Consider the following 9,777-nt stretch of genomic DNA (forward strand, 5'->3'; position numbering starts at 1 on the left):
TTGTTTTGCTGTGATTTGCCGGAAATCAACAAGGGAGCCTAAATAGTTCGAAACCCTACCCAGCTCAAAATCGGCCTGTTCGTGTGTAACAGGTACGGGCTGAAAATATAAGTCTAACAATTTTTACAGAATCCCATAAATCTGACCCAGGATCCTGACCTCAACAATCGTAGTAAGTCCGTGAAGAAATGGAGAGTGAGAAAATAATAATGGTCGCTTGGTTCCTTTTTGTAATTTTTATCTATATTTTGATTTAATTTTACATTGCATAAAATGAATCATAACCGTTTAAATAAAACCCTCTCTGTTATTTATTAATAAGACTTAGTAAAATTAGTAGTAATTGTATGCCTTCCTACACTAGACAACATAAACTTTCTAAACAAATACTCTTTGCTAAAAATCACATTTAGGTAAATGCAATGCTGTGTAAATACCTTTGGCACAAGTATATAATAGTCTTAAGTTTTTCTATGATTTCAACAATTCAGGCCAAACATTTCAATAGGTCCTATCTGCTTTTGAGAGACTCTCTTTATTCACTTTCTCTTTCAATTATTGCAAATTAATGGTACACTTTTCATCTACTTTTGCAGTACAAATCAAAAAACGATTGTTTTGACCATCTTTCTATGCAAGGAGACAATCATAATTCAAATAAACAGCTGAGATATTAACGAAAGTGAGGCAAATCAAAGAGAGCCTCTCTTCTGCAGATAGGACCTTTAGACATGTTTGGCCTGAATTTTAACCGAATTTTGTTTTCTATGTATCCCATATATCCTGTATTGCAATCTAATTTTGAATCACAGCCAACCAAAAATATATATATCACAACAGTTCACTTTATAGTCTTCACTTAATCTTCAGAATGTATATAAACCGTGCCCTTTTTCTTCATTATCCTCTTCAACCACAAGTCGTGAGCTTTGTCGACCAACCGGTTCCACTGCTCCGGATAATGCACCTTAGCCTGCCAGTCGGTATAGCATTTCACATTCCTCAAATCTTGCACCACACACTCGATCCAGCGTGTAGGTGGTCGCCTCTTCGGTCGTGTGACTTGCGGCTCACTGTCCAGAACGATTCTCGCAGGGCAATCTTTGCCCATTTGCTTGACCCGTCCAACCCATCGAAGTCGGCCAACTTTCACGGTATGCTCAATTCCAAGGTCCCCGAACCGATGCAGCAGGTTAGGGTACGTATCTTCATAGGATTTTCCGTCTTCGGTGCGCTGTTTACCGTAGATCGTTCGCAGAACTTCACACTCGAATTCTTGTAGTTTTTTCAACACGGAGCCTGTTTTGTTGAGGATCCACGTTTCGTGACCATAGAGAACTTCCGGCCTTATTTGAGACCTATAAACGTCTTCCATGTCGATGGGCTTCTGTGCTTCATCGAGTTTTTTCAGGAAAGTTATTCCAGGTTCGATTCGATAGTCTATCTCCTTTTCCAGGTCATTATCAGAGGTAAATGTAGACTTTAGAAACTCGAACTTCTCAACGACTTCGAACTCATCGCCGTCAAGTGTAATTTTTGTTTTAGCAGAAGAGTTCTTTGAAAATCCTGCTTGCATGTACTTCGTATCTCTTGTGTCGAAAACTAATCCAATTTTCTTGGCCTCCGCCTTCAGTTTCGTATAGACCTGTTCAAGTTCTGTGGAGTTCTTGGTAATCAAATCCAGGTCATCTGCGAAGCAAATGCACTGAAATGATTTCTCAAAAATCGTTCCACTTGCCTTGATTTCTGTTGCTTGGATAACTACATCCAGTGCTAAGGTCATGATCACACTGGATAACGGATGCCCTTGCTGTAGTCCGACTCGTGAATCAGGATTCGTAGTATCCACCACCCCTCTAAGCAACTGAAAAAGGCTTTCCGGCCAACGATAGCTTTCCTGAATCTTTTTCCACAGTCGATCCCGATCTATCGTTGCGTAAGACGATTTCAAACTGATGAACAGATGGTGTGTTGGTACATCGAATTCCCGACATTTTTGCAGAACTTGACGTAGTGTGAATAGTGCCTCGGTCGGTGACCATGCGCGATATTTCGCTAGGGACTGCCTCAGATTGTTGATTAGATGTCCGTGGGCCATTTCAGCGGAGCATTTCTCGGAAAAAATCACCAGTGATGGATGCAAGGCTTTTAAGAAAGTTGACAGTATCAGCTTTTGATCTGGTTGTAGATTTGCTGTTCCGGGCATTTCCGATAAGCTGGTTTTACTTTGTACATCATTATCTCCACGGGGTTCCTCCTTGATAGGGTCAAGGTGTTTTACCGACATCTTGAGGATAATTTTACGAGCTAAAACGAAAGAGAATTAGAGTATTAAAACATGAAACTAAGCAGCATTGAAACAGCTGTATGCACGATCAGGAAGCTGTAACTCTGCAAGTATCAAAAATTGATACCACGTGCCGCCCGCGATTTGACCTCCTGAAGGTTTAGGCCCTATCGGCTAGGGCTCGTTTCCAACCCAGTAGTCGATGGAAATTCGTGGTGGCGGGCGCGGTGATTCCTCCCTGGATCCCTTTGCTATCATGTACTTCGACACATTAATGACTAATCCAATTTGCCTGGCTTTACTCTTAAGTTGGATGTACGTTTCCGCCATCGTCTCAAATATGCATATTATAGATATGACGCATTCTACAACGTTTTGACGCCTTTTTGGTCAAATTTTCCACAATAACTTGTGAATTCGACCGTAAACCCTCAAATATTTTTGCATATTCGGATTCCTTGTAAAATTTCAAATAAGTATGATCTGTTGAACAGTTAGTTTTCATTGGAAAAGTATGTTAAAAAGGGTTTACGGTCGAATTTACGAATTATAGTGAAAAATCTGACTAAAAAGGCGTTAACACGTTGTAACGTCACGGTAGAATGTCATATCAGCAGCAAAACCAAGCAGCTGAAAGGACTTCGAAGCAATGTTAAACAGCAAGCACGAGAGACCGTAACCCTCTGATAAATTCGAACGGACTCGAGAGGGTCCCTGATACCCGAACTACGCACATCACTCGATTCATCGTCAACTTGATCAACATTCAACCGTATAAGTTCTTCCGAAAACCCGTATTTGTGCATGATCTGCCAAAGCTGTTCTCGATCGATTGTATCACACGCCGATTTCAAATCGATGAACAAGTGATATATGGGCACGTTGTATTCGCGGCATTTCTGCAACACCTGGCGGATGGCGAACATCTGGTCCGTTGTAGCGCGTTCACCCACGAATCCAGCCTTATATTGCCCCACGAACTCCCTTGCGATCGGTGATAGACGGCAGCAAAAAATTGGAGAAAATATATTGTAGGCAACGCTTAGGAGTGTCATCACGCGGTAGTTGCCGCAATTCAACTAGTCACCCTTTTTGTAGATGGGACACACGATACCTTCTATCTACTGCTCCGTTAATGCTTCCTCGCGATCTCGTTCTGTCTGCTGGCGCTTCTTCCTCCGGAAGACTGAGTTCTGCCTGTTCCGCGCCTGTCTATAACGTGCCTCATTCGCTCTCGTACGATGTTGTAGCATTCTCGCCCATTCTGCGTTCTTCTCGTTCTTCAACTGATCACATTCGCCGTCGCACCAGTCGTTTCTGTGATTCGGAGTCGCGAAGCTGCAGCCGAGGTACTCCTCTCCTCTTCTTGGCGTAACGTCCTCACTGGGACAAAGCCTGCTTCTCAGCTTAGTGTTCAATGAGCACTTCCACAGTTTTTAATTGAGAGCTTCCTCTGCCAATGACCATTTTGCATGTGTATATCGTGTGGCAGGCACGAAGATACTCTATGCCCAAGGAAGTCAAGGAAATTTCCTTTACGAAAAGATCCTGGACCGACCGGGAATCGAACCTGTCACCCTCAGCATGGTCATGCTGAATACCCGTGCGTTTACCGCCTCGGCTATATGGGCTATATGGCAGCCGAGGTACTACCTATGGCGTATCGGATGCCCCTCTTTTTTTTTCTTCTAAACCATAGGGGGAAAATCTGCTCAACTAACACCCTAACAGGAATGTTTGGGTAGTGTGGGGTTAAGGCCGTCTTCTACAACAGTAGTAAAAGCCAGGACTACTATCTTTTCGACCCACTAAAACACATTCCTATGGTCGCCAAACTCTTCGTCTCTCCGGAACCACCAAGAAGGCATTGCTTCAGAGAGAGACTAGTGCACATCGCACCCTCAAGATTAGCTGCGTAGCCGCAGCAACGAACATCGATGACTCGCTTTGGAGAGTCCATCACGGTAGCATGCTGGCGCTTAGCCAGTTTCCCGAATGGTCCTCACCACTCCCTTTGTCCTCGGAAGGCGGGTTAATCAAGAAATTCTATCATAAATTATGTCAGCAAATCATCTAGTAATTTCTCTAGGATATCCTTCAGGGATTGCCCCACGATTTTTTCAGACATTCCTTGGAGGATTTCTCCAAGAATTTCTACAGAAATTTTTCTACAAATTCCTCCAGGAATTTCTCAAAGGATTTTTCAGAAATTTCGCCCAGTACTCCTCTTGAGGTTCCCCCAGAAACTTATCCAGTAATTGAAGCAAGAATTCCTCCAAAGAATCCTCCAGGAATTCCTTCAAGGATTCTTCCAGCAATTCCCAAAGGAAAACCTCCAGGAATTCCTCCAGGCATTCATCCAGGATTCAATCCAGGAATTTCCCCAGGAACTCCTCCATGAAATTCTCCAGGAAATACCCCAAGAATTTCATCAGCGATTTCTCTAGGAATTGATCCAGGAATTGTTCCTGGACATCCTCCAGAAATTAAGTCAGCAATTTCTTCAGGAATTTTTCCAGAAAATGTTCTGGGGTTTTTCTTTCAAAAATTTTTCCAGGAAATTCTCCAGGAATACCCTCAAGAATTTTTCAGAGATTCTTCCAAACATTTTTCCAGGTATTTCTCCTGGGATTCCTTCATGAATTGCTTCAGGCATTCCTCCAGGAATTTCTCGAGGGATTTCTCAAGGAATGCCTTCATCAATTCTGCTAGAAATTCTTCCAGAATTTTATCAAGAGATTTTTTTCAGAAATACAAAAATACTAGAAATCTCCCAGAATTCCTCTGGAGATGCCTCCAGGAATTTCATCATGGATTTCTCCAGCAAATTCCACTGGAATACCTCTAGGAATTCCTCCAGTCATTCCTCCTGGAATTTCTCCAGGAAATTCTTCAGGAGTTGCTCCTGGACATCCTTCAGAAATTATGTTAGCAATTCCTGTAGGGATTCCTCCAGGGTTTTCTCCGGAATTTCTCCAGAGATTTCTCCACGAATTTCTCCAGGAATTTTCCCATGGACAAACCCAGGAAATCCTTCAAAAATTCCTCCAAGAATTCTTTCAGGAAATCCTCCAGGGATTAAGAAGTTCCTTAAAAAAATGTTCCTGGAAGTTCTCCTTCAAGAATTTTTCAGGGATTCTCTCAGATTTGCCTCCAGGAATTCCTCCAGGGGTTTCTCCGCAAATTTCTGCAAGGATTCTCCCAGGGATTCCTTCAGAAATTCCTTCGAAAATTTCTCCAGGAATTCTTTCAGAAATTCCGCTATAAATTCCTTTAGAAATTTCTCAAGGTTTTTTTTTTTTCAGAAATAGAAGTAGAAATCTCTCAGAACCCCTCTGAAGATTCCTCTAGAAGTTCATCCGGTAAATCTTTAAGCAATTCCTCTAGATTCTTCAGCAATTCCCACAGGAATTCAGAAACTCCTGCAGGCGTCGCATGCTTCAGAAATTATGTCAGCAATTCCTTCAGGAATTTCTTCAGAAAATCCTCTGGCGATTTCTTCAGAGATCCTTCCAGAAAATTTTCCAAGAATGTTTTCAGGAGACATTCCTCTAGGAATTCCTCCAGAGCTCCAGAGATTCGTCCAGGAATTGCTTCAGGGGTTCCTCCAGAAATTTCTTCACGAATTCCTCCAGGGAATCCTCAAGAAATTCCTTCAAGGAAATTCTCCTGGAATTTCTCAAGGTATTTTTTTTTAGAAATTCTCCGACAACTCCTCCCAGGATTCCTCTGGAGATATATCCAAGAATTCCTCAAGGATTTTTTTTTCAGGAATTGCTCCAAGAATTCATCCAACAAATTTCTCCAGGAATTCCTGTCGGGTTTCATCCTAGAATTCTTCCAGGAATTACGTCAGGAATTTGTTCAGGAATTCCTCCAGTCTCTAGAGATTTTACCATGAATCGCTTCAGGGATTCCTCCAGGAGTTCCTTCAGGGATTTCTCTAAGAATCCCTCCAATGATTCCTTCTGAAATTTCTCTAAGATTTCCTCTAGGAATTCCTCAAAAGATTACTTCTGAAAATTTTCTATGGATTCCTCCCAGAATTCTTTCAGGAATTTCTCCAGAATTTTGTCCAAGGATTCCTCCAGAAATTTATCTAGGATTTATTCTAGGGATTCTTCATAAGATCTCTTCAGATATTTCCCTAGGTATTCCTCCACTACCTTATACAGAAATTCCTCTACGTATACTTTCAGATATTCTTCCAGGGATTCCTCCGGGAATTCCTGTAGGGATTCTAAGGGCTTTCTCCAGGCATTCCTGTGAGAATTGCTCCAGGAATTGCACTGGGAATTCTTCCAGGGATTGATCCAGGAATACCTAAAATGATTTCTTTAGATATTCCTCTAAGGTTCTCTTCAAAAATTCATTCAGGAGTTCTTTCGGAAATTTCAGAAATTCTTCAATCATCTTTTCAGAGATATACCCAACAAGTTCTCCAGGAATACCTGATGATTTTTCTGAATTATTTCAAGAATTTCTGGAGTAATTCTTTTAACGAATAGTATTGGAAGAAAATTAAAAAAGAACAGAAACCCGGAAATTCTAGTCCTCAAAATAGTTCGTTATTTCCAAAAGAGTTCAGTTATATTTTCTTATGAATATTTTGTAGACATTTACAAAAAAAAATAGAGCTAAATAATTCACGAGTAAATAAAAATACTTAATCTTCCAGAAATTGGTCACCGCTACCAGCACCACGATAAATTATGTAGATAAGACGAGCTGTCTTTTAACGTATTGTTTAAAATACAACACTGTGACTGCTGAAGGGTCAAATAATGCTTTTAGAATATAGTGTTATTATATTCAATTTCTTCGTATTGCGCAAAGTTATAAAAGCTAAAGGGGGCTTGCCCCCCTGACCGAAAAGCTGGCTACGCCCTTGAATACTGTGCAGTGAATGGAAGGAATGGAAATGAACAGGACCTTCTGCAGAGGCGATATTCTTAGAACGCCAAGCACATTTGAAAAGGAATGTAATGGAAGTAACGAAACAAAGTAAGAAATAAAGTATAAATTTTCAGATTTACCTTCAACTGCAATTTCTTCAACAAGGGAGGGCGCAATGGTCTCGATTGCTTGGCATAATACCTCTAGAGCTAAGTTCGTGTCTTTGATAGATTCCAGGGCTGACTTAAGATGTGACGCATACTTTAAACAGCTTTCCGTTTTAATGATGCTTTCTTTTTGAACACAAGTCTCGTCACACGATCCCGATCCAATTTCGTAGATCACCGGATAGTGATCCGAGCTCAGTTTCTGAATTACAGTCGGTTTACTCACGACAAAGTTTGCCAAGCAAATGTCCAAGTATGACGCCTTTCGATTCGATCCAACGTATGTTGGACGCTCCGGGTAGTTAACAGTGTATTTTTGACTGCCATTTTGACGCAAAACTTCCAAAACCAGTTTCGCATTTTTGTTGTTCGCATCATCACGCCACATTTTGTGTCGGGTATTCAGATCCCCGCATACGATGAATTTGCTCGTTGACTTGGTCAACTTGAGCAAATCGGGTTTAAACTGCTGTGCAGATTGGCCATTGCACTGTCGAGGGCAGTAAGCGGCGTAGATGGTCAGCTTTTCGTTTGATAACGCCAATTCAACGCCTACGGATTCGATAACGACTGTGCCTAGGTTGATTTCCAGGAATTGTATGCCTTTGCGGACCAGTATAGCAACGCCACCTCCACGCTCAGTACGATCTTGTCGTACTATATGAAACCCAGGAATTGAGAATCTCGTTTCTGGTTTGAGGTGAGTTTCCGTGATGACGGCTACATCGATGCAGTTTGATTTTAGGAATTCGGTTAATTCGTCTTTTCTTTTGCCAACGGAACGGGCATTCCAGTTCATCACTTTCAGCGAGTCCAGCGCCATTTGTAAGATATCCCTTCAGCTCTATATAAGTTTGTCGAATGATGTTTCTGCAAGTGAAATGATTAATATAAACAATGATTATCGTTAGGTGAAAAAATATAATAAGCACGAATCAGAAGAAGGAAAGTGCCTTCCCTTATTCTACATTTTCTCAATTTCAAAAAGTTATCAATAATCAAGACTATGTACATTGTGGTGCATAATTGATCGGACAAACGCCGATTTTCATACAAAATGGCCAAGTTTGACATGCTGTAGCTACGGTTTGCTTTGACGGATTGAGCTCAATTTCTGACACGGAACTACTGATATGCTGAATTTTACGTTTACGAATTTTATGTATACGAGGTACGAAACGTTTTCGTTCACAGGTTTGGGCGTGACAAGGCGTTCAAAATGTGCAAAAGTGATCGGACAGCGGTACCTCTTTGATTTACACGATCACTTTTGCACATTTTGAACGCCTTGTCACGCCAAACCTGTGAACGCAAACATTTCGTACCTCGTATACATAAAATTCAGCATATTATTAGTTCCGTATCAGAAATTGAGCTCAATCCGTCAAAGCAAACCATAGTTACAGCATCTCAAACTTGACTATTTGGTATGAAAATCCGCGTTTGTCCGATCAATTATGCACCACAGTGTACGTGAAACTATCTCCCCATAGTTGGGAAATCTGGCAGCGGGTAAAAATTTCTTGAAAATCAATGTAAAATTTGGTCATAATAGCCTAACATAGGGAAGTGGAACCATGTCGGCAAAGCTTCTATTATTCGCACTTTTCTGCCATAACTCAGTCAATTATAAACCAATGGGCCTATTTTTTTTTTTGTACGCGGTGAGATACGTACAAAAATTCAAGTCAATTGGTTTGAAATTGACTTGAGTTACTTGTAGCGTAAAAGTGCCCAAAATACCAGCCACTGCCCAAGTGGTTCGAGGCCCTAGCACCCCCTCCCCCCCTCCTTATGTCATTCATGTCTTCATGACTTCGCGAAATTAATTCAATTTCAAATTCAAAACTACATCCATTTCGACCCAGTCTTCTTATAATTTAAAAATACTTACTCATTTTTTGAGAGATTCCTTGCGTGCATCCAATAAGTTTCTTGCATTCACGGTAATTTTCGTTCCATTTGCGACTGTTCTTGAATTATTAAAGTTTCACTTACTCTGCTTATCATTTAAAACACACTTGATATCGTACAAATATAGTTTGAATTGTACACTGATAAACACCAAAAATCATAACAATACTATAACCTACCAGGTCCAGCTATCGCTACGAAAGGCAGGGCGTATATTGAGCAAAGCTCTCACCCGCATGAGGTTTATGCTTGGGAGAAACTGATAGGGAATCGCGCCACTTGGGCGGTGACTTCTATATTCGTCTGTTTTCCACTATAACTCAGTCAAATTTGAACCAATTGACACAACTTTTGGAATGTGGTGAAATAGATATAGTGTACAACATTTCAAGTCAATTGGTTCAAAATTGAATGAGTTATAGTGGAAAACAGACGAATATAGAAGCCACCGCCCAAGTGGCGCGATACCCTACCAAAAGAGAGAATAAAATAAAAACGCGAATTATATTATCG

The 9,777-nt window shown here is 41.0% G+C and overlaps 1 protein-coding gene across 1 annotated transcript; it reads right to left on the reverse strand.

Annotated features, from left to right (window-relative positions):
* Positions 1-221: 221 nt before the first annotated feature.
* On the reverse strand, positions 222-9,491 carry LOC115254678 (uncharacterized). The gene is made up of 3 exons (XM_029852310.2): positions 9,245-9,491; positions 7,324-8,220; positions 222-2,307 (listed from the first exon to the last, which is right to left on the reverse strand). The coding sequence occupies exons 2-3, from the start codon at positions 8,171-8,173 to the stop codon at positions 860-862; spliced, it is 2,298 nt and encodes a 765-aa protein (XP_029708170.2). The 5' UTR covers positions 8,174-8,220; positions 9,245-9,491; the 3' UTR covers positions 222-859.
* Between the last annotated feature and the right edge of the window lie 286 nt (positions 9,492-9,777).

Source organism: Aedes albopictus, chromosome 3 (assembly GCF_035046485.1).
Source record: "Aedes albopictus strain Foshan chromosome 3, AalbF5, whole genome shotgun sequence".
In the NCBI taxonomy this organism is placed as follows: domain Eukaryota; kingdom Metazoa; phylum Arthropoda; class Insecta; order Diptera; family Culicidae; genus Aedes; species Aedes albopictus.

Excerpts from the sequence above, each read along its gene's own strand:
- LOC115254678 (XM_029852310.2), bottom strand. The coding sequence starts at position 8,173 with ATGGCGCTGGACTCGCTGAAAGTGATGAACTGGAATGCCCGTTCCGTT. Across the intron at positions 2,308-7,323 it reads TGAAGAAATTGCAGTTGAAG|CTCGTAAAATTATCCTCAAG; the intron begins GTAAATCTGAAA and ends CTTTCGTTTTAG.